This window comes from Alosa alosa, chromosome 15 (genome assembly GCF_017589495.1).
Source record: "Alosa alosa isolate M-15738 ecotype Scorff River chromosome 15, AALO_Geno_1.1, whole genome shotgun sequence".
Classification (NCBI taxonomy): domain Eukaryota; kingdom Metazoa; phylum Chordata; class Actinopteri; order Clupeiformes; family Clupeidae; genus Alosa; species Alosa alosa.
The window spans coordinates 6,974,660-6,999,914 of NC_063203.1; the positions used below are offsets into that span (position 1 = coordinate 6,974,660).

Below are 25,255 nucleotides of genomic sequence, written 5' to 3' on the forward strand. Positions count from 1 at the left end.
ATCATGTTTCTCGACTTCACACACCGGCTCTAGCATCAAGTGGCCCAACGTTTAGCCTGGCTAACGTCATACCCTCATTTAAAATGAGACGGGGTCTGGGAACTAGGCATTAATTTTCTCGTATTTGAAACGTGGTTTACGAATGCCCAGAGCCGTTTATTGGGCCTCTTAATGTCTATCAAATGCGTTTGTGCATTGGCTCATAACGGCTACGGTGTGTCGTCATCGTCTTACTGCCCTCCCTCCGTTCTGTGATTGGTCTCCTAACTGAGGCGAAAATTTGCTCCATGGTATCCAGGCTGCCTAGCAGCGTGAATTAAATCGCGCGTGCAAGGCAGCATGGGAAAACCCAGGCTACCCAACGTTTAGGGTGGGCCAGAAATCAGGGGCCAGTAGCACCAATATAGCCCCCAAGTGGCACCAGGTAACACCAGCACCTGAAGGTGTGAAAGCAATTAGCCCCGGCACGGCCTGGCTAGCTCGGCTTTGGCTCGACGGTCTGAAGCCGGCTAATGTGATTGGCCTGACCGAAGTTTGGTCTTTCCAGCTCGCTAGCCAACAGAGAGTTGCTAGACGACCCTGGCTGCAAATTACATTTGCTTCTGCTGGGGTGTGTCTGGGCCTAGTCCACACGTACCAAAACAATCTTTTTCTCCCCCGTCTTCCCTGGAATAGTTTCAAGAATATCTGCGTCCAAACAGATCCATCTCAACACGACTCAACACGTTACTTCATATTCCAGGCCTATAGGTGGCACTGTTGCTGTTACAGAAATTCCCCAAAGCTTGCGCGCTGTATACAAACAGACAGAATAGGCTATGACGAAAATGGCAAGTGCAAGGAAACCAGAATCGCTTGTGCGGACTGATAGTAAACTGTCAACTGTAGTCAACTGTAAAACTAATAAACGGTTTGTGAAGGGTGCAGTCCCGTCCTTTATTTGGCTAATGCAGGCGCAAATAATCTTTACTTTCTTTGGTTGTATAGTCACATTAGTTTTGGCTATCACCGCAAGTGCATAGGCTACTAAATGCTAAACCAAGTTCTAGGCTATTTCGTCGCCACATTTATAAAATTGCTATAATACCTTCGTTAGTAACAGTCGATACTTTTGCCTGCATCAAATCATGCATTCGCATTTAGTACGCAATGCGCATCTACTAGGCTTAACATGAGTTCTAAGCGACTTGTATGCTCACATGTGACTTCACTAGACTATGAATGTATTTATTTATGTTGTAAGGCATGTAAAATAAATTAATGACACCGGCACTACGCACAAATTGATTTAAACATACACTGCTAGTTCTGCGTCAGTCACTGACAGTAGCTAGAATGCATGAAGAAAACACATAGAAAAAATGAAAAAATACTGGTCCACCAAGTCATGATAAGCTATTGGTGCTGCGCAGCACCAGTTGGGATATTTATCCTACTGAGTGTAATCGTAGGTAATGGCATGTATGAAAAGTAGTATTGTTAGGCAATACTAGGCTATAAGTGTCAAGTCCAGGGCAGCTGAGGTGTGGCGATGACATCATCGATACGCATGCATGCGCTTTCGCCGTCCAAACGAACTGGCAAGGGCTACGGTTTCGAATTTTTTCACCCTGGGACCAGGTTTCAGGCAGTGCTTTTACAGGATTCGTTTGGACAATCGGCAAAGACAATGCAAAACATGTGCATTTCAACCAAAAAGCGTCTCCATGTGGATGGCCCTAGATTTCTAGACTACAAGCCTCTGGCATGCTCCCACACGATGCTGGCTGAACATGTGATGAAAATTGCGTCATCAAAGTGGCATGTGGGGCTGTTGCGTACCTCCAAAATGTTGCAACTGCGCATCAAGAGCGCATTCATGATGTATGGACTACGCATGAACAGAGCCCTGCTCCAGGAGAAGCAACAACACGGAAAGATCTTTGCTGTATTGTTAGTCTTGTGAGCTCTGTACTTATTGCAAGAATCGTCACCCAACATACACCACGACATCCAAAAGGTATTTTTGTCTGTCACATTGTAGCCTACCTGTGTGTGTGTGTGTCTATAATGTGTGTCTGGATTTTAGAAAGGTTTCTGTAAAGGCTTCTAATGTGGAAAGGTATAACTGGTAAAGTAGGCTACCTACTGTTCAACAGTCCATCTTCAGGGTGACAATTCACGTAGGCACAGTCGTCTTCATCGCTATCGGAATCAACTGCAGAAGCGCTACAATTTATGTAGTCAATGTCATCACTACATTCTGAAGGCAGAAACAGTTGAATTTGAAATTGTAAAACAAACAGAAAATGTTAGATTGTAAACTGTTTGATATGTTCTCTGACACTAAAAATGTAATATTATGTTCACCAAACATACTTCTCTACTACTTCTCTTAGACAACACATCCATTAGATAACAGCTAGCATATCAGTATCCAAGTTGTGGTATGGTGTTGACTATCACTAAAATGTTGAATAATTGAATATTCAATTTTAATTTTCTGTTTTTTCACAAAAAACCTCCCTGTGGATTGTATCTTGACTTTGGTGAGAGAGTTCTCCACAAAAACATGTATTTCTTGTTTGTGTTGTTCAAGGTATCATGCCATTGTACCAATTATTTATTAGATACATGATTGTTCTATCAGAGACTTTCTTCCATGTTTGTATTTCATTTGTGCTGTCCAAACAGGTATAGGCCTACAAAATGCATTCAGGCCATTTTGCTTGTAGTTTAAATTAAAATTTTCTCTGACAGATCCGTCTGGAAACCCTCCCATTCAAGCTGATTTCCAAAATCATAGAGGTGCCGGGAACCAATAACAACTGCTTATCCGGTGTGTGGGTTTTATACAATGGCCGGCACACCGTAGTTGCTCTGCTGGCACCGTCACCGACACAACTAGCTGTGATGATGACGTATTAAACAACATAAGCCTCTGGCATGCTCCTGTACTTATTGGTAAATACATGCATCTGCATATCGCCTCATTCTCAGCATCTCCTTAAATATTGCAGAATCGTCACCCAACATATACCACCATATCCAAAAAGGTGTTTGTCTGTTTCACATTGTAGCCTACCTGTGTGTGTGTGTGTGTGTGTGTGTGTGTGTGTGTGTGTGTGTGGAGGATTTTAGGATGGATGAACAAGCTTTGAACTGTTGAAATGTGTTTCTGATAAAGTACCTACTGTTGAATTGTTCATCGTTGGGTAAACAAACTATGTAGTCACGTTCTCCACAGTCACAATTCTCATAGTCATCATCATCACTTCCTGAAGACAGAAACACAATTTAATTTCAAATGGTAAAAACAAACAGAAAATGTTGGATTGTAAACTGTGATAATGATGTGTGTGTGTGTGTGTGTGTGTGTGTGTGTGTGTGTGTAATGACTGTGACACACTAAATGTGTTATATTGTCCAAAACCACCAACAATGGGATATGACATTAGTTGGAGCTAATAAAAGGAGTGGTAGGATTACTATGTTCACCTTCAACAACAACAAAAAAAAATCACTAATCATATAGGCCTACATGCACTTCCAAGAATACATTTTAGGGTAATGGTGTATTTATAAAAATAACTTTTTGTGCAGTGTAATGTGTGGAGCAAACACTTACCATAACCTGCAGCCATTGGAATTGAACAGCCATTGGCCAAAGGTGCAACAAAAAACGTTCCTGGTAAAAAGCATAAAGCGTCAGAAAAAAACAGGTTAACAGAGCAACCTGTATATTATTTTCCTGAACAGAATCATTGGGATATTATAAGTGCCACAATATAGAGACCCACTCTAACCTGGCGTTGGCACAGTTCTGTGGAGCAGTGGTCCCTGCACAGTCTGCCCGCTGCCCTTGTGGATGGCGATGAAGGCGGTGTGTGTGCAGCTGACTCCAGACTGCAGGCTGAGCTGCAGCAGCTTCTCTCTCAGGGCCTTTGCCTCTGGCCCTGCTGCCCTCTCCTCCATCTCCAGCGAGCGGATCAGAGTCCGAGCCCCCAGCCGGTGGAGAGTCACTCTAAAGTGGGAGGAGGACCAGTAAACTTCCACAATTCTTTATGTTTATTTGTTTATGTATTAGCAAAGGCTTTTATCTAAAGACATCTATAAATTGCAGGAATGTCTGTCTGTCTGTGTGTCAGCCTGTGTGTTTTTGTGTTAACCGCATATCTGTCGAACCATTGGTCCGTTCGCCGCCCCTTCTCACACAGCACACCTAACAGGGTAACAGAGTTCTAGCAGCACTGAATCTGTGCACAGCACAGATCAAAATGCAAGATGTTGGCCTATGCAGTGGCTATTCAAAACTAGATATACCGCAGAGCGGTACAAAATATGACCGCCGCCCAGTCCAGCACATTTTTTCCACAAAAATAAATCACGCTGAAAGGCCTATATGATTCTAACTGTCTCACTAAATTGCATTATCCACACTCAATTCTCACTGGTATCTGAGAAATTCTTGAATTGTGTGCATGTGTGCGTGTACACGTTTATGTTTATGTGTGTGGGTGTGTGTGGGTGTGTGTGTGCGTGCTTGTGTGTTTGCCTGCGTATGTGTGTTTGTGCATGTGCATGCATGCGTACATATGTCTACTGTGTGAGTATGTGTCATACGTATGATTACTGTGAATGTATGTGTGTGTGTGTGTGTATCTGTTTATGCACATGTGTGCACATGGAATGGGTTGACATGGCCCCTTGAGATCAACATACAAAAGAAATGGTCCTCCTAAACCTTACGGTTCTCGAGATATTCACAGAAAACTGTGTCTGCCCTACCCTCCAAAACGAAAAACAATGGTTCCATGCTATCCATATGGGGTTACATGCCCACCAAGTTTAAGTCTACCCGGTCTTTCAGTGTCGGGAATCCTTGGACGAAATTTGGACATGCGCTTCTTCTGGCCGGTCATAATAACGGAAAAATTGGAATAGCCCAGGCTACTTTTAAATATCCAACCAAAGTCATGTGATCACCAGGTGAATCCACTCATTGAATCTCATCTCAGCATGAACTGTGTAAGGTGCAACACTTAAGTGTTCTGCGCCACTTGATACCACCTGTGGAGTATACTGCAGGATTGGAGCCTTCACAGCAGTCCACAGAGATAAAAGACCACTGCTAATGTGTGAAAAGTCCCACTTTCTACGAGAAACCATTCAGCCGCTACCAGTGAGTGTGTGTGTGTGTGTGTGTGTGTATGTGTGTGTGTGTGTGTGTGTGTGTGTGTTACCCAGTATCTTGTGTGGGTTTCAGACAGAAGTTCAGTTGCTCCTCAATCAGGTCTTCTTTCATGTTGTATTGTATTGTCACAGACCCTTCAGAATGTTCTGAACTCTAAGAAGGCAGATAAAATATGAAGTTAGAAACTTTGTATATTACTATATGCATTTTGCACTTTCAAATGAAACTCTGAAGTCAAATTGTGATTTAAATATATTTAACTGATATTGTCTATAAGAAGTCCAAAGCTAAAAACAATAATAGAAATAAAACAAAAATTTAAAAATGTACTACCACTCCATTGAGCTGGGCATAGAACAGTGCCCTTTGACCCTGGAAGAGTACAGTGATTGGTGGAGATAAAGGGGTGACTGAAAGTGGATTTAGGACATCTCCTCCAGGTGGGCCAGGTTCCTGGGTCCTCTTCCTTCTTTGAAATAAAGCTTTCACACTGCCGAGTTTTTGAAAGAATGATATTCGGTTGTGGACTACACTTTTAGTTTGAAGTGCCCCTATGACACCATCTGAAATGTTCCATTTGATTGAGATATTTTTGACTATTGGCTGTAGAGCAAAGCGGAGAGACTGCATCACCTATAAGATAGAAAGAAAAATAGACCAATCACAATTCACTGAAATATAATAAATCTCAGGTCAGACAAAGAAGTTAGATGCAGAATTTTGTTTAGTTGAATAGATGTGATTCCTTCTCTCTTTCAGAATTCAAGCCTTCTGCTGTCTCCATCTCCTCCTACCTTTGGCTGCATGCGGTCTGTTCCTGTGATGAACTGAGCATGCCCAGAGCCCTCCTTGGCCAGGCCTGTGATTAAAGCAGTGCTGGCACCCTGTCCGATTCCAAAAGAGAAGCATCTGGACACAATACAAAATAAATTGCATTACAATAGTAAAAAAGATTCTACCTCAAAACTGTGCAAATATAATAGTCCGATCTTTGGAATTACCACCTATCAAGACTTCCAACCTGACTGCACAAACAGGAACTAGTTCACTTAGACTAAGAAGAATAAATCTTTGAAAGTCCAAAATGAAACCAATTCTCTCAAAAAGAAAACATAAAAAGACAAAATAAAAAATTTAATTATACTTTTACACCATTACAGTTGAAATAAATGAAAGGGACCTGCCATTAACAAATAATCTAGAATCCTGCAAAAGATGTGAAAAATATCTGATCATCTTTTGCCAGAGACACTCTAGCTAATAAGAAGGAATATTATGACAGACATACAGTACACTAATGCAGATCTGATTCTGTGCCCATTAATTGAAATGGGAAACTTTTCCTTTATGTACATAAAAAAATAGAAAATACAACTATCATCATTTTATAATGTAGTAGGCTACCAGCCTGTGAGAGTGCCCAGTTTTCTTCACCAGGTCCAAAACCTCCTTGGTATTCCCCACCTCTCCATCAGTAAAAATGAACAGCTGAAGAACATACAAGAACAGCTCTTATGAAGATAGGGCAGGAGAGGCAGAATTCAGAAGTCTCAAAACTGTTATACCTGAAACTTCAAATCTACACTGACTATGCTGCCAGAACTGGAGGCAGGTAACCATACAATGAGTCAGTAGTCACACCTGTCTGGGGTGACTGGGGATGCAGGGCTGGCTGTAGATGTGTTTCAGAGGCTGAAGAATCTCAGTGCCCCCCATATCTGCTCTCATTCCCTTCACTTTCTCAAGAGCATCATCCATCGTCTTCTGGTTGTACTCAACGCTCTTCCTGCAAGAAGGTGAACAGTCATCATTTTAGTCCTGTTACTCAAGTCATGGAATCCATCATTTGATTGAAGGATTTAATATCCTCCTGCAAGAGGACAAAAGTCATCACATTGCACCAATCTGATATGAATAGTTCACTGTTAACATCAGATATAGATAAATGTAAAAGCATACTGACGGGAAGAAATGTTCATAACGGGAGCCAAAGCCATAGATGTTGAAGTAGCAGCCCATGGGGAGGCTCTTCAAGAGCAGGAGCAGAGTGTCCTAGAGGTAAAAATCAGTGAAAGTCAAATGCCTTGAAAGTCATTACGAGTATGAAACTCATTGAGAGGTCTCAGGCTGTAGCGTGCAGGTTAAACATGGGTGGAGTGAAGAGTGCAGCCCAGGGGACAACGTTAACATGCATGCCTTATCTCCTGAGTGCACTGAGAAGTGCACCATTTAGGTTCTCTCTAGCACCACATCTGCAATCATGGTACCTTGGCACTTGCTATGCGCATCTTTGCATCTTTTCCTGTGTGCATCTTGCAGTCCATACTCCCTGATCGGTCCACCACAAAAATAAACTCTCCACTCATGTTTCGGGAGGATGTTACTGCAGCAGGGAACTCTGGGTATAAGCTGAGCATTACAACAGGGTCACCCATTAAAGAGCCTAAGAGAAACAGAGAGGGGAACTCAATTTGTATTACAGTAACTTGACTACAAGCGGTTTCCACATCAATGGGGCCTAAGCATTTGCATACTGCTAAGTATTTCTTAAATGTTGCCGATTCTATCATAATTGGCCACAGCAATGAAGAGGAATGACTGATAATGACTAACTCATCTGTATTATTGTGTTACATGCTCCAAATGTAAAGCACTTTGAGCTGCATTCTGTGTATGAAAGGTGCTATACAAATCAAGCTTATTATTATTATTATTATTATTACTATTATTATTACATTTCTATATCAAAAATGGGTGTGCTCAACCAAAGCCTTATAATATAAAATATGAGCTCCACAGAAATGTGCAGTTTATCAGCAGATGAAGAGCCCAATCGCTCACCTGGCTCAGCAGTGTCCAGTCCAGCCTCCACTATGGCAGTGGGCTTATGAGCATCGTGGTAATACAGCAGCAGCTCCACATCACGATCAAACAGGTGGCCTGGAGAGAGACTCACCTGAAGGATCAGAGAGAGGAATATAGCATTACACCACACTATACCTAGTGCTTATAATCACAAATTCATAATGTCCAGCACTCCATACCGTGGCCTGTGTTTTGTCTGGGTTGAGGTAAGCCAGTGGCTCCAGATCACAGTTGGACTCCACTTTAGAGATGGGCTGGGGGGAGGACAGGCGAGCACTGAGAGCCAAAGTGTAGGGCACCGTACCAGCTGGGACTGATGTCACAGTGGCCATTTGACTCCTGTCCATGTCTGAGAAGACAGTTGGGAAGATGCTACTTTTTCTTTTCTTTTCATTTTGATGGTGTCATATCTGTGGCACTCTTAAGCTGTATATAGTATAAGAGTTGGTTTCAAATAAGCATGTACTTTTTCTAAACACACATTAGTCAGAACAGCGGCATGTTAGAACACGTTAGAACTCTATTTCCCACAAGCCTCCATGTTTCTGGGCCTCACCCTGGGGTGTGTAGCGGGGGTTGAGCACAGCGAGCAGACAGAAGCCCAGGGCGTCGTCAGCTTGCATGTCCAGCTCTGAGATGTAGACCAGAGTGATGGCAGCACTCTCTCCTGGAGGCAGGCTGCCCACGTTCAGCTGGAACACATCTGGGCTCTGATCACTCTCCTCCAGCAGGAAGGCCTGGTGGAACGAGCTCGACGCATCATCATACTCCTCCCGGGCCTCGACAAAGGGAGAGGTCAATGCATCATCATACTGCTCCTTGGACCACGGGAGAGTGTCATTGTTTTGAGTACAAAAGTGAGCAGAGACCAAGAAAGGCACATACAGTAGAAGAAATGTTGAATGAAGGTACAGTCAGCAACGGTATGCAATTTCAAGCCCATGACATTTTTTGCCACATTCAGCAAACATCTCCTCACGATCCAAGAAATTTAAATACAAATATAAAAAAACGCAATGTCATGTGCCATCACTGATTGTACCTTTAAAGAAAAAGTTCACTGGCCTTCTTTTTTTATTTAAAAGGAAAGTATGCATCACCTTTTGCTCTTGTACTTACATTATTGTATTTTTTTTACACACTCTACTTTTCTGTGCATAAATGTGATTTATTTACTCAAAGTCACACAAATAATGTGTGTCTATATTTACCAATAACCCATGTACGGTATGTCCCATATTCCACTGGATATATTTATCTATTTGCACTTGGTATGATACAACGCCAGCAATACATGTTTGAACTAGATGTACCGCATAGCGGTACAAAATATGACCGCCGCTCAGTCCTGTACATCTGTTCCGCGAAAATAAATCACACTTCAATTTGTCTCCATATTTTACTCCATCCCCCACTCTTGAAACTTTTGTGTATGCTTGTTTGGCATGCCTGAGTGTGTGTGTGCGGCTGCACAGAAAGTAGCCTACTGGTGCTGAAAAGGTGAATAGATTGTAGAATAGCCAAAGAAGATGTAGCATTGTTATAAAACCTTTAAAATCTCTAAACAATCACAAGTAGGGCAGTTCATCACAGTTCATCCATTGCAACTGGATTGATGAAAGGTCACTTACACCTGTAGGCTACATTGTATTTGGGAAAAGCAAAAGGTATCAGCATAATGTTATTTATTTATTTATTTTTTTTATGTATTTTTAAACAAAAACATCTCTGTCAGTTCCATGCCGTTTTCAACAGCTATCAAAAACAAAGGTCATTTTTGGATGGATGGATTTTTTTTTTATGTTTCTTCTTCTACATAAGATTTTAGTCATCTTTAGTTCATGTAATATTTTATTGTCAATGCACAAATTAAGTAACAGTAGTCTGAAACGTTATTGTTAATGCACAAATTAAGTAACAGTAGCCTAGTCTGAAACGAAATGCTGTTTTACATCTAACCAGTGGTGCAAATAACTGACATGTCCAAATGGGCCTTGATGAAATGCGTCGCTAGACTGTTCATACACATTTTAACGGGCCAAAGTTGAAGAGCTTTTGTCCGTTATTGTTAGTGCAAATATAGGCTGATTCATGTTCCCTTGCATTGTTTAACTGAGGTCCATGGCTAGTCTGGCTTTCATCAGACCAAGCTCAATCTTCTAAGAAATCAAAAAATAAATAGCGGGCAGATCAGGCTGGGTTCACCCAGCCTAGTCCATAGGCACCCGATATTGTTTAATTTTCCGATTGAGATATACACGCTCTGGCTATTCTAAATGCAAATGCTGCGCGGCGGTCATAATTATAAGTGCACTGCTATTCAGTGTTGGGAGTAATGCATTAAAGAAGTAATGTAATTACAGTAATGTATTGCTTTATATATATTACAGTAATGTATTGCTTTATATATATTACAATTCCAGTAATATTTTACTCGGTACAATTCTCAGTAACTGAAGTTACTTTGCTTTTTAATCCAAAATTGAGACATGCTCAATTGGCACCAGAGAAGATTATCCAAGAATTAAAAAAAGTCATCTATGCTGGTCCTGGAATTTGATTGCCTTGTTTAGATGACTGTAGAAAGGGAATTTGAGTTATCTCTACCATTCATGCAACAGATATAACATGGTTAGACTATACTTGTCATTTCAAGCAGTGAGAATAACTAAAATGTTGCTTTTACAGACAAAGATCGTAGCCATTATTCTCAAAGTCTACACCACTGTAAGTGGAAGGAAAGGCAACCAGCAATGATGAGAACCATTTAAAGTCAACATACAATTTCACTATGGCTATATTTTACTATATTAAGTTGTGAGTGACCTTTGGCCTTTGGGGCCTACATTGTCCCAGGAGCCATAACTGCAACCATTATATTGTTCTTTTGTTAGCCTTAAGCCTAGCTAAGTCATTATGCCATACCACATCATCTCCTGCTGTGTAATGAGCTGCATTGAACACATGAAGATCTATTGAGAACACCAAATCCATATTTCCTGTTATTTTGGTGAAAGTAATGTAAACATAGTGTAATGCCTTACAATTCAAAGACAGTAATATTGTAATGTAACAAATTACTTTGAGATGACAGTAACAAGTAATAAATAATGCATTACGCTTTTGAAGTAACTTGCCCAACACTGCTGCTATTACTGTGTAATACTGCATAGTAATCAATTGAACCTCATTAAGATATCTCAGCTGTCTATCATCTCACCTTCTGTTTCTCCTGCAGCTTTGCCACCACCTCTGTGTCTCCTATCTTGGCGCTGAGGTGACAGACGGCACATTCTCCAGGCAGAGGGAACACAAACACAGCCTCTAGGGGGCGCTCTTCTCCATTCACATACAGCAGAGTGGAGGTCACTGTGGCTACATGTCCCTGCACATGCACATCTACCTCCACACTCTTCAGAGGAACTGTAAAAAGGAATCAAGATTCTGTGTCAAGATTATCAAATAAACCACTGAACTTGAGAGGCTAAAAATTCCAACTACTTTTGGTTATGTCAGGTGTATTTCCAATGGTATTTACCCTTAGAAAAAATACGTTTATAGAAGAGCACTGTTGGTCTACTTTTTTTGAACTAAGCATATATCTTACTTTTTGTGTTGTGGATGATCGAATACAATATTTGGATGAATATTTGGGTGAATATATATTTTACATTGTGTTGTGTTGGTTTTGTATGTGTAGTCCACTGGCAGTGTTTATATTAGTGTCCTTGTAGTATAAAAATAATTAAACTTACAGTTTACTGAGGAATTACTTTAAGCAGGCTATTCTATTATGAACATGAAAACATGGGCTAGAAGTACATATTGACAGTGGGCAGCAGTGGATCAGGAGGTAGAGGAATCACCCACACAACCAGAAGGTTGCAGGTTCGACCCCATCTCCTCCTCACATGACACTTAACTCAAAACAGTGAAGTGCTCTCGGTGGTGCCTACGCCAGTGTGTAAACAGCTTTAAGTGCTCGGAGAAGAGGAAAAGCAGTAAAAATGCAGTCCATATACCAATAGTAAACAGTACACCTATAAGTTCACTTGTAGTGCACCTAGAACTTTACTACTTTTACACCGTAAAAATACATTTACTATAAGGAATTAAAAGGTGTGCTAGAAGTAACTAGTATCTTCACTAGTTTACTTACAGTATACGGGTAGTGCTTTAGTGCTTACGAGTTTACTATTATAAACAGAAAGTGGGCCAATTTATATCACAAGCACATTACTAATAAACTTACTACATGAAGTAAACTTGGGTATTACAGTGTACATCAACTGCACTTAAGTTTACTTAATAAAATTAACTTTAATTATCCTTTTTTTGGTAAGGGAAGAAATGGCCGAAATTCATTATTCTTTTTCTTAGCCTTGTCATCGTCATCATCATCATCATCGCCATCATCATCATCGTCAGTACTATAACCTTTGGAAACATGCTTCTCAGGTGACCTTAATAACATGTCCCTTACCTACAACGTTTAAACATGCTAACTAAATGGTGACACAGTACAGTAATACTGAAGTTTTCACGTAGCCATAGGTTGGAAATGATCATTCTCTCAACATTAAGTAACAAGAGAATTGGACTGGTGAATGCCTCATATTCAGACCTGGCTCCTTGTTTTTGGTGACCAGACCACAGCTGTGCTCCATGTTAGTGCCTTTTTCCAAATTATTTCAAACCTGAATAGAAAAAGAGGACAAAGACAAATAGGCAGTATAGTTAAGTACAGTACAGTAGCCTACAGTGAAACAGAATACAGTACCACTTACTGACTACTGACCCTTTTATCATTAGAAGTATAGTTGTTTTGCCAGAGTTGTTTGCCACACTCTCCCCTTGGAAGTCTCTTAAGTTAACAACAACAAACAGCAGGCAACTGCTTTGTTGCGTCAGTGTTTCCACTATCATCTTAGTCTCCATAACCTACACTACGTAGATTCTACAGTATCATCGTCTCTGTGAATAGTGGAACACCACAGTGGGACACTAAGACAAACGTATTTCTTGCCCTGACAGCAAGACTTGCATATAGTGTGTGTTTTCTGAATAGTCTGTTTTCTAATATTCTGATAGTTGAAAATACATGGTTTGCAAGAAACTGAAGCTATTGAGAATATATTTAAAATTAGATCATGAAAACACCAAGGTCAATCAAAATGACTTTCTTTTCATATTTGCAGCAAACACTTCAAACAGTAAGAAACGTATTCTGTAATAATGACAGAGATATAATGTAATATCCTACCTTACAATTTAGGCTCAGTTGTTAAAACATTTGAATGGAGAAACAGCTTTAGACAATACGGATATGTCTCACTTTAACAACACTACAAGGAGCGAATGAAAGGCTTTTTTATGCTTCTTCAGACTTCTTCAGTAGCACAAAACCACAGTGACCCACATGGGCCTTTCTTCAGGTGCGAGCTTTTGCATGCACCTACCCTCCCCTCCCCTCCGCTGCCACTTCCTTTGCATTGTGGTTGGGAAATCACCCAGTATTGATCGCGTGAAATTACTTTTACTGTAAGAACGCTTCAGATTTTCAGGTGAAATGAAAGGAGCATTGATCATTGTTTATTGATTGGAATTGAGTTTTGAGTGAAAACATGCCAAGGAGAGAAGTAGCTCTAATAGGAGTGGGGAAGTGCAAAGCATCTCAAAGATGTCAAGACAGAGGAGATCAATAATCAATAATCCAATGTGGATGGTTATGTGAAAGGTATTGGTATAGTCTCCTTTTCCATGTTTCCATCAGAGTTGGGGGAATCTGCAGTGCTCGCCTCACCTTCCATGCACAATTGTTGCACACTTGGAAGTACTTGCAATATTCTCCCATGTGCTTCGAAAAAAAAAAGCACCCAAATACGCACATTCTGCGCGCATTCTGCCATCGACATAAGTCTGTCATGTAAGCGTCATGGAGGCAGTTACACACTTTGGGAGGAGTAACTCCAATGCACATTCTACTACAATGCACATTCTACTGACTTACACACTTTTTTTGTTAAGCATTTCTGAGGGCTGCATTATCAAGTCGAGCACCACTACAAGATGAAACAGCATATTGCATTTCTGAGGGCTGCATCATCAAGTCGAGCACCACTACAAGATGAAACAGCATATTGCATTTGTATAGGCTTGGCAGATGTAGCTTGATGTAGTCAAGACTAGGCAGTATACCTTAATCCTAAGAACACCCTTCCCAGAGAAATGTATACTTAAAAGTTAATTTAGGTCGTACGTTTATTAGTATAAATGTACTTGTGTTAAACTTGTTCTTCGGACTAAATTGGCCCACCAAACTAGTGAAGATAGTTATATACACCCCCAAAAGTTTGTTTCATTGTTTAAATGTGAATAAAAACAAAATGTAATAATCTGCAAATCTTGTAAATTCATATTTAGGCCTAGCTGCAAAAAGGACACAAACAACATATCAAATGTTGAAGATGAGAAATGTTACTATTTCATGCAAAATATATGTTCATTTCAAATTTGATACCAGCGACACTTTTCAAAAAAAGTTGGGACAGGGGTAACAAAATGCTGGAAAAGTTGTGTAATGATAAAGAAAACAAAAGGAGGAATGTTTCACAACTAATTAGGGTAACTGGAAACATGATTGGGTACGAAAAAGAGCATTCCAGAGAGGCAGGGTCTCTTAAAAGCAAAGATTAATAGGTATTTATCACTCTGCGTAAACCTGTGTGCATGGACAAATGATGAAACAAACCGGGGTACACAGAAATTGGTGGGAATTGGTGGGAATAAATGAATGTATGTGTACATTTACTGACTGTACACCAATTGGCCTGTAGAAGGCCGGATACAGTTGTCTTTGAATATCTCGAGAACCGTAGGGCCTAGGATGACCTTTTTCTGTATGTTGTAAAATAAAATACCTAATGCCCTCATTTTAAATGTATCAAAAATAAATGACAAAATACAGTAGCCATATTATGTATCAAAATAAAATACTGTATTTTTGTATTTTGAAAATACTCAAAATACTTTTCTCAAGGGAGCATGGAATCACTTTACAAATCAACTATTTATTTATCCCAAACATTTAGCCTAGAGTTTTTGCCCATTGCTTGAACACTATAGACACATGCTTAGACCAAAGTAACAAAACTTGAAGCTTTTGTTACTATACCTTCAACACAGTGTATCCATACCTTAAACACAGTGTATCCATACCTTTAACAAAAGCGCTGCTTTGCACTTTAGTTGCAATTCTGCAACACACTTGCTCCTTTCTGCAACACACTTGCTCCTGCACACTACACACTATTTATACATAAGACACTTCGTTCATAAATGAAATCTCATGGGTACCATTGGGACAACACATCTATTCAAAATACAAAACACATTGGGTGATTGAAAACACTTAGACACACCCTTGAAAATACTTACTTACAAAACTGAACACCAATCAGCCAGCCACAAATGGGCCTCAGGTGAGCCATTTTGAGAACTTTGCAAGCATGGAGGCAGGGAGAGGAAGAGGTAGAGGAAGAGGAGGTGGTCAAAGAGGCTATGCACAGAGGCCACCACATGGGGCAGCCGTGGCGCTTCGGACTTCTAACAGGAGGGTTGCCAATTCGAACCCCGACCAGTAGGAACGGCTGAGGTGCCCATGAGCAAGCACCTAACCCCTCACTGCTCCCCGAGCGCCGCTTTTGTAGCAGGCAGCTCACTTTGCCAGGATTAGTGTGTGCTTCACCTCACTGTGTGTTTCACTAATTCACGGATTGGGATAAATGCAGAGACCAAATTTCCCTCACGGGATCAAAAGAGTATATATAATTATATTTATACATACTATACTATACTTATACTAATGCCGCGTTCCATTTGTCCGCCCTAGTCGGTCACCAAGTTGTTTTCAACAGGATGTTGCAAAAGGAATGCCCAGGGAATGCCCCCTGAAGTTCTATCCAGACTTCTCAGGTCGGTCGAACCCAGAGTAGCCTACCGCAAATTTTACAATTTCAGATGGCTGCGCCCATTAACAGTAAATGTGAGCTGTAGACATGCTCTGTTTTGTCACATTAAATCAGTAGAAACAATAGTAAGGCCTATCCAATCTCTCTGTCTCTGTGAACCTATATATAGCTATGATCGTTTGTATAAAATACTGTGTAATGCTGCATTACGAACTGGCGTTGCTATATTCTAGTAATACCTAACAACAGAACAAGATTGTTCTCATGACTTGTTGACAATTGGAATGCAACCAGTTCAGGTTTTCAAACAAATTTGATGTTGCTATTATTCGTATCCCAAAGACTTTTTTTGAAATGACCAAATGCGGATGTCATCCGAGGGACCTGACGGTGACGTCCCCAGAAGGTAGAAAGTCCGGCACCGGACGTCGCGCAATAACCAAAGGATAACTTGCTCCGGACGTCAATAACGTCAACGAATTGTCTGCTAGAGAACATGACGTTGGGGACCAATCGGGGACGTCATGAATGTCCGCATAAGGTCCAGGGGACGTCCCATGTTTGTCGGGTATACAGTCAGACTGGACTGGAGATGGAACAGTGATTATTCCATTTTCTAATCATGCGTCATGAGCCTGCTCAAACTACACAACAAATTGGACAGACCAGATTCAAAAGTTTGTCGGATCCGACTGATTCTGGGCTGAAATCAGGTAAAATAGTGTCTGCTTGTGTTAAGACCCCCTGTGCCCCCTTCAGGTCCTGGTCTGTCAGTGCACGGGCAGGGCTGGGCCTGGTTAGGCTAATTACATTATTAGGTGCACCTATATTGGGAGGTGGGGCTATGAAGGGGTTCTCTCTCTCTTGGTAGGCATTTTTTCCTCCTTTCTTGCAGGCACTTTGACACTGAAACATTATTCTTTTTCTCCTCTTTATTTCTATTTTCTCTTTGTCTTCCACTTATTCATCTTACATACGAATACTACCATTTGCATTCACGCATACTTGAACACTCATTTCGCTAGACATTTTAGTCGATATTACAGTAATTGAACCTGTTGTCACTCTATGTTGCGGTCTGTTCACGAGCTGGCCATAACACAGCACCAACTCAGCACCACAGCCCTCTGGTCAACATCAATTGGAGGTCCCATGCATCACTTTGCCCTTTGATGACTTCATCATAGACTCATAGAGAGTATTTTCCAGTATTTTTGAAATACAAAAATACACACCAATAAGGTATTCTGAGTCACAGAGCCACCTTCTTCAGCTCAATAAAATACAAATTACACAAAATACTATTTTGTATTTGAAATATGTATTTTAAATGTATCAGAAATATGTATTTTAAATACATGTATCAAAAATATGTATTTTAAATACATGTATCAGAAATACTGCCCATCCCAGCACATGCACACACACAGGCACGCATGCACAGGTACACGCACGCACGCATACACAGGCATGCACACGCACACACATAAACACAAACATGCACGCATGCCCAAACACACCCAAACAAACACATAAACACACCCGCAAACACGCGCACACACAAAAACACACATGCAGGCAAGCAGGCGCTCACACACATACTGTAAAACACACACACACACACAAGCGAACATACACACACACACACACAGGGAATAAGTTTGTAACACCCCCATTTTTTTTTTTTTTTTAAATGAATGAACGATTCATAGCCTAGTAATGTCAGTAGCCTATATTCATTTTGCCACCTTTGTAACATTTACCTTTATCTTAGTTTTAGTTTACCGTGATGTATGACTTTAAACAGCGAGTGTGCTTGGTATGATGATCAGCTCCTCTAATGCAGAGTAGGACTACGATTTGACAAGCATACAAATTCACCTTCTTCTTGCCCCATCTGAAATGACTCCTTTACTTTTGCTGCCTCCATCCTTTCTGTATTTGTTATGTATAAAAATGTTGTATATGATGGCACTGAAGTCTTGAGTTAGTGAATTGGCTAACAGTGTTAGTTGTCTTTGAATATCTCGAGAACCGTAGGGCCTAGGATGACCTTTTTCAGTATGTTGTAAAATAAAATACCTAATGCCCTCATTTTAAATGTATCAAAAATAAATGACAAAATACAGTAGCCATATTATGTATCAAAATAAAATACTGTATTTTTGTATTTTGAAAATACTCAAAATACTTTTGAGTAGCACACATTGCACTACACGCTGCGTACTGTAGGCTACGCGCATTCTCTCTCCTGCTGATTTGGGTTCAGTAGCCAAGTGCGTAATATTGCAAAAGTTGAAAAAGTGTTTATTGTAGCCTGCAGAAAATAAATAGCCTACTATCATACTGTCAGTTAATTGGCTACAGTGCAGTGAAGTTTGGAGAGTAAAGTTATAGGGCAACTTGAAGTTTTATGAAAATAATTTACGAACCAGAACATAAAGACCATGAAGCTTTTATTTCTTGCAGCTGTTAAAACACCCGCTAGATAGTTTAAATACCCACCAACATTCGTTTTTGCAGTACAGATTATTTCTGAAAGTTATTTGTCTACTAGGCATAGCCTACTGGCTGATTTATCAAACGAGTGCTTTCTCGTTCGTCCTCCGCAAACTACAGGTGTTTCGGTAGAGAGCCATTGAATAAGCGATGCCAAGCAATTTCTGTAACACTTTTTGTGACATTCAGCTAATAGCTCCTCATTTAATGTAAGTTCCTTCGGACAATAGGCCTACGTTCTATACGTGGAGTTGTCCTCCATCTCAGTTGCATCAGTTTTCTAATTTTAAAGGTTCTAAAATATGACTATATGCTTCACTGAATCTTTCTCGTTTTCTTTCATTTGTCCAGCTAACTTTTCCATTGAAACTAGCCATTTATGATGGATTACAGAGTCGACATTCAGAAATGTCCGGCACGATCAAGGCCAAATTAAGTTATCACGCAGCCACTGTGTCAGCAGCATGAGTGCTGACGGTGACGGTACGTTTCTGATGTCAGATTATGTAGGCTAGCCTACTAGACTGTTCTCACGTTGCAGCCCTTTACTTATATGAAGTAGCATTAATCAATATGAGGGGCAGAGGGGGATAAATGTTGTCCCCCCTGCGATGAAAATAATTAATAAGAGGAGAGGATATCAAGACCAGAGGGGGGGAAATCCTACCCATCCCCCCCCTACAAATCGCACCCTGCACACACATACATGCAGGCAAGCAGACACACGCACACACGCACACACACACACACACACACACCGACAAGTAGGGTTGGGTATTGTTTGGGTTTTATCTGATACCGGTGCTAAATCGATACTTTTAAAACAGTGCCGGTGCCGAAACGGTGCCTGAACCGGTACTTTGTTTTTAAAATGTTTTAAATTAAAATGGTCTAAAGCATGAATTGCTTTTTTTTTATTGATAAGACAAATTTGAACATGAAATGTAACTGTTATATTCAATTTACTATCAATATCTCATTGCTCCTATGAATAATACATTTAAATGTTAAAACAGCTTGCCATGCATGCACACACAATGGTAAGCTCTGCTTTCAAGTTTACCCAGTGTAGGCGGTTTGCCATAAGGTATGTTAAAACCGCTTGCCATAAAACTGACAGGTCATGGACAACGGCATTTGCAAGCAAGCTAATCTAACAGGGACTCTACTTTCCAGTTAATTCAGTGTGTTCCCAAATGCTTCAAGAAATGTCATGTCTTAACTCATAACACGCAGTAGTTTTGAACATGTTAGGCTACATGTCATGTACATGTACTGTTGATGTTGTTTCATAGCCTTTTGCTTGTGTGTAGTTAAGCCCACCATAGATTTTGACAGGAGCTCGCGATATCGCTTTAAAGTAAGCTACTTTGGGCTCACGCAAGCTGTCAAACACTGTCCACTCGCCTATGTGGTGGCTAACTGTATCTGAATGTGTTGCTATCAGAGCAAGACGTTAGAGATTGCGCATGACATGCAGTGATGCCTCGTATAAAAAAAATAAAATAAAAAAAAAAACGCTATTTAAGCACCAAAATCCACGTTGTTATTCGATGCAGTTACTACCGTTTGTGTTGGCACCGGTGCCATATTAGAACCGTGTTTCGGTGCCCAACCTACTCACAAGTGAAAACTCACACACAGAGAAGCACACACATATACACAAAAGCAAACGCACACATGCACACACTCATTTACATACACAAAAGTTGCAAGAGTAGGAGATGGAGACAAATTTTGCGTGATTTATTTTTGCGGAGAGAATGGGCAAGACTGGGCAGCAGTCATTACCTACTAGTTACCTGTATTTTATTTTTTCACACGGGTATTTTGTACTTTATTTTCTTATATTTCATAAGTATTGTACTTTGTAACAAAACATGTTTTGATGTGCCCCCCTCTCCCACTCATTTCCGGCCATCTCTTCAGGGCCACCGTCTATCAAATAAAGCCTAAAAAGCCCAAACATATAACTTAAAAAAAACATGGGGGCATAGTAATTTCATTACAATGATAGAAGCAAATGAAAAATACTGTGATGCCAATAAGCTCTAGGACACATGAGGCAAGATGTGGTGAAGTCCTCAGAGGCCCAGAGTCTTCTGCTGCAGCAGACATCCCAGCAGAGCATTTCCAGCCTGCACACACTGAGACACACAGTCCACTGCAACACAAGAGACACACGTGAGCACACACACACACACACAAGCGTGCGCGCGCACACACACTCGAGTGCACAAACACAAACATACACACACACACACACACACACACACACACACACACACACATCTTTGAACTGAGAGGAGGAAAGTTTACCTTTCTGAGCTTGAATCCATGATGCTGCCTTCATGGCTACAAACTGCCATTCATCCTGGGCATCCAGGCAGAAACCATAGAGCCAAATCAGAGCCAGAACTGTAGCCCACACAGCCTTATCCACCTAAAACACAAAAAATAAGTCAGCAAGTCAAGTCAGTCAGTCAAAAAACAAAAAGGCAGTTTACCTTTAATCAACCTTGTATGCCTAAACACAGATATATTAGCTTGACATTCTAACATAACATTTCATTCTATTCAGAATTTGAGTCTGGTACTGCATGATTGGGACATGATTATGGGGCGTGTTTCAATCGATGCAGGGGAAAATACCTCAATAAATAAAATGCCTCAATCGCTGTTTTTTGTTTGTTTGTTTTTTCAAAGTTATTGCACTGTCAATATCTTGTACAATATGCAATGGGGAAATCTAAACGCCTAGCTTCTCTAGCTTTATCAACTGAAGCACGCTCAGGTGATGCATGACCTGAATCATTAGGCACAGTTGCTCATCTGTCCATCATCATATAAAGCCTGCCCAGACGATTTGATTGGTACAATTCTCAACCTAGCATACAGGCTTCTCAAAGGAACAACTCCAGACTGAATATCCCAACCTCAACTTTTGTGGGCAGGGTTAAATTCGGGCTGGCTTCCAGGCTACAGATATACCGTCATGACTATCAATTGGAAATAGCTTTATAATCTCCAGTAAAATGCCATTTCTTTGATCGTGATGTTCTAGGGTGAAATATTTTGCCTAGCAGATAAATAGTTAAAGGCAGAATCAGACATCCTTAACTCTAATCCCATAAACTTTTTGTCGAACTCAGCAAACTGCTTCTCACGGTCCTCTAGTCTAGCCTCTGTAGTCCCTCTGGTGTTAGTACACAAAGGTGGATCTGCAAATGGGAAACAAACATAGGCTAGTAGCCCAGACTAAGCCACTGACCTCATAGTGCTTGGGAGCTCTTAGAACTATTATTTGAGTGCTATTAAAGGAATAATTCAGAGTGCAGCACTGCATGAAGTTGAACGATTTTCCGCAAGATAGCGGTGATCAGAAGACGAGCTAAAGTAATGCACTGACTTATAATAATAATAATAATATAATAATAATAATAAAGCTTTATTTGTATAGCACCTTTCATACACAGAATGCAGCTCAAAGTGCTTTACATTTGAAGCATGTAACACAATAATAGTCAGTCAGTCATTATCAATCACTTTTCTTTGCTGTTTATGATATACTCAGCAACATATCAAAAATATAGAAAATGATGTCATAAGACTGGCAGCCTTAACCCTCTTACCCCCACAAAGCACGCCATATGGCAACTGTGGCAAGGAAAAAACTCCCATATTCCAGGAAGAAACCTTGAGCAGAACCTGACTTAATAGGGGGAGCCCATCTGCTTCTGGCTGGCTAAGCCCTCCAATAGTAGCAGATGTAGAATAATCTGAAAATGTAGTCTACAGGATAAGATGAGTTAACTAAAAGCTTTCCTGTATAGGTATGTTTTCAGATCTTTTTTAAAAATATTTACTGAACTTCGCCTGCTTGATGTACAGAGGCAGGGTGTTCCATAGTTTGGGGCATAATGGATAAACGCAGCTTCTCCACTTTGTTTGTGGAGCACTTTGGGTAACGATTAAAAGATTAGAATTGGATGATCTAAGTTTCCTTTGTGGTTGATAAGATATTAAAAGCTCAGAGATATATGAAGGTGCTATGCCATTCAGAGCTTTGTAAGTAATTAACATAACCTTAAAATCAATTCTATAGGAAATAGGGAGCCAGTGCAGTTCAGCCAACACAGGGGTGATGTGTTCTCTCTTCTTAGTCTTAGTTAAAAGTCTAGCCGCCAGAGTTCTGTATGAGTGCCAATTTCTTTAGATGTTTTTGGGAAGACCAGTGAAAAGTGCATTGCAGTAGTCTAACCTGCTAGTGATAAAAGCGTGAATTAGTTTTCTGCATCTTGTTGAGTTAAAAGGGCAGCACTTTGGCAATGTTTCTCAAGTGGAAATAGGCTGTCTGAGTAACTTTACTGATATGGGGCTTAAAACTTAACTCTGCATCTAAGATGACACGAGGCTTGTTACTTTTGGTTTGACCTGGTGTGCCAAGTTCCCCAGATTACTAAGAATAATATCTCGCTTTAGTTTTGGTCCAACCAGAAGTACCTCTGTTTTGTCATCATTTAGTTTCAAAAAGTTTTTGCTCATCCACTGATTAATGGAGGTTAGGCATGCAGTGAGGGAGCAAAAGGCCATCTGGGTTAGTTGGCTCCACAGAAAGATACAATTGGGTATCATCTGCGTAGCTGTGGAAGTTTACATTATGCTGACTTATGGCGTTTCCCAATGGAAGCATATATAGAAAATAGCAGGGGACCAAGGCAGCTCCCTGGGCCACACCAAAAGGCAAGTCATGTTTTCAGATACATGATCTCCTAGACTGATATAAAATCTCTGCCAGTAATGTAGGTTTGAAACCAGTTTAGAGCATTATCAGAGACCCACCCACTTCGCAAGGCGGTGAATTAGGATGCTATGATCAATGGTGTCAAAAATGCACTCAAATCCAGAAGAATAAGGATTGAGACTTTGTTTGAGTCGGTAGCTAGTCTGAGATCATTGACTATTTTTACTAGAGCCGTTTTCTGTGCTGTGATTTGATCTAAAACCTGATTGGAATTTTTCAAGGATACTGTTTTCGTTGAGGAAGGTATTTAACTGATTACAAACAACTTTTTCAAGTACTTTGCTCAAAAACGATAGATTTGATATAGGCCTGTAGTTGCTCAGATTGGTATGGTCAAGATTTGACTTCATAAACAGTCCTTACTATAAACTCTCTGTGCACTTACAAAGTTTACAATACCTCGATTTGTCTGTACTGACCCTCTCAACGCTACCTCCAAAGTCTAATTTTAGTTTTAGTTTTAGTCTATTTTGAGTTTTGTCAGTGGTTTAAAAATATCTATTCATTTGACTTGATTTGATGTCCCTTGCCCTGTAAGCTATTTCGTTGTTAATGCAAAAATGGTTAGCAGAAAACTACTCTTGTGTTGCATAAATTTGCTAATATAATTTACACATTTTGATCGCTAAGGGTGTCTTGTTTATAGAACTTCTTTCGGTCACACACCAACTCTTAAAACGTAGAGGACAAATTTCCATTACTAGTTCTACTTCTAAATGGTTGGTTACAGCCAAAGCCCAGTTATTCATTTCATGTCTATTGTTGTCAAACTAGCATTTCCCTGGATTCTGTTGAGCCTGAACTTCGCTGTTGTCCTTACCCCCACTGGCATCAGTTTGTCCAACTCATCATCTGTCTTCTTCAACACCTTGGCCATGGAGGACTCCATTTCCCATGATCCCGAGGCTTTCTGGAGAGAGATCAGCTGAAGGAGGGGATCTGTGGGAGACTCTGGTTCTAAATTCCAAGACATTCCATTCAGATGGAAAAAAGGCAGCAAGATAAGTTAGACCACCTATGCCCACATGACTTTGATGCCAATTACAGGTCTACATCAAAATAAAAGCAAAAAAACACACAACACATAGGAAATGGCATATTGCCGCAATACTATTTTTCAATACCTTGAACCCCATCAAACATCTCATCATCATCTTCCATAGAATCCCAGAACATCATTACTGCAAAAAAATTCAATAAAATACTATGAACCCATTGATACATTAACAATGCAGAGACTGGATTTACATGCGCAAATACATTTTTATGTAGCCTACTATATATTAATCTTAAATTTCCCCTTGGGGATCAATGAAGTATCTATCTATCTATCTATCTATCTATCTATCTATCTATCTATCTATCTATCTATCTAAAATATGGAGAAATAACATTTAGTGTGGGAGTTGTGACACAAGCATACATGTATTTTGGCCTAATTGCTCACAGAGACTGAGGATCCCTGGAAGTGAGGGAACTTGTGACAATGTGTGTAGCAATGCTAAAGCAACTGATCTTAAAATGTTTGACAACATATGGAATGACAACAAATCTGCCATCATGCTCTAGGGTTAACAGTATATGTTGCACAACAAATAGGTGGAGCTCAGGGTTTGTCTTAGTGACTACTATTCATCCAACATAGAGCTAAAAGGCTTAAGGGTTGTTTACACCAAGAACGATAACGGCAAAATTATAACGGCAATATTGTTCTAGCTAACATGAATGACGACGTTCACACATAAACTATGGGCCCTATCTTACACCCGGCGCAATGTGGTGGCAAGCGCAACGCAAGTATTGTTCCTTTCTTACACCCAAGGCAGTGATGAACATTATTGGGGTAAGTTTTTTGTCAGTCAATAGTGAAAGTAAATAACTAAGTGTAAAATTGTTTTGTTGTTGACTATGAGACCACAGTGAAGTTAGTTTCAGTTTGGATGA

General features: G+C 40.3%; 1 protein-coding gene across 4 annotated transcripts in view; it reads right to left on the reverse strand.

Moving 5' to 3' along the window:
* LOC125308538 (von Willebrand factor A domain-containing protein 5A-like) overlaps positions 1–25,255 on the reverse strand; it is a 50,253-nt gene that overhangs the window by 5,780 nt on the left and 19,218 nt on the right. For 3 of the 4 annotated variants that reach the window (XM_048265096.1, XM_048265095.1, XM_048265094.1), the window contains 4 exons: positions 24,436–24,492; positions 24,132–24,268; positions 20,827–20,950; positions 20,233–20,671 (listed from right to left, as the gene is read on the reverse strand). In XM_048265096.1, coding sequence (XP_048121053.1) covers positions 20,592–20,671; positions 20,827–20,950; positions 24,132–24,268; positions 24,436–24,492 — 398 coding nt within the window. In that variant the 3' untranslated portion in view covers positions 20,233–20,591. Of the gene's footprint in view, positions 1–20,232; positions 20,672–20,826; positions 20,951–24,131; positions 24,269–24,435; positions 24,493–25,255 lie in introns of those variants that run through there. The other variant, XM_048265097.1, reaches the window with a different exon arrangement.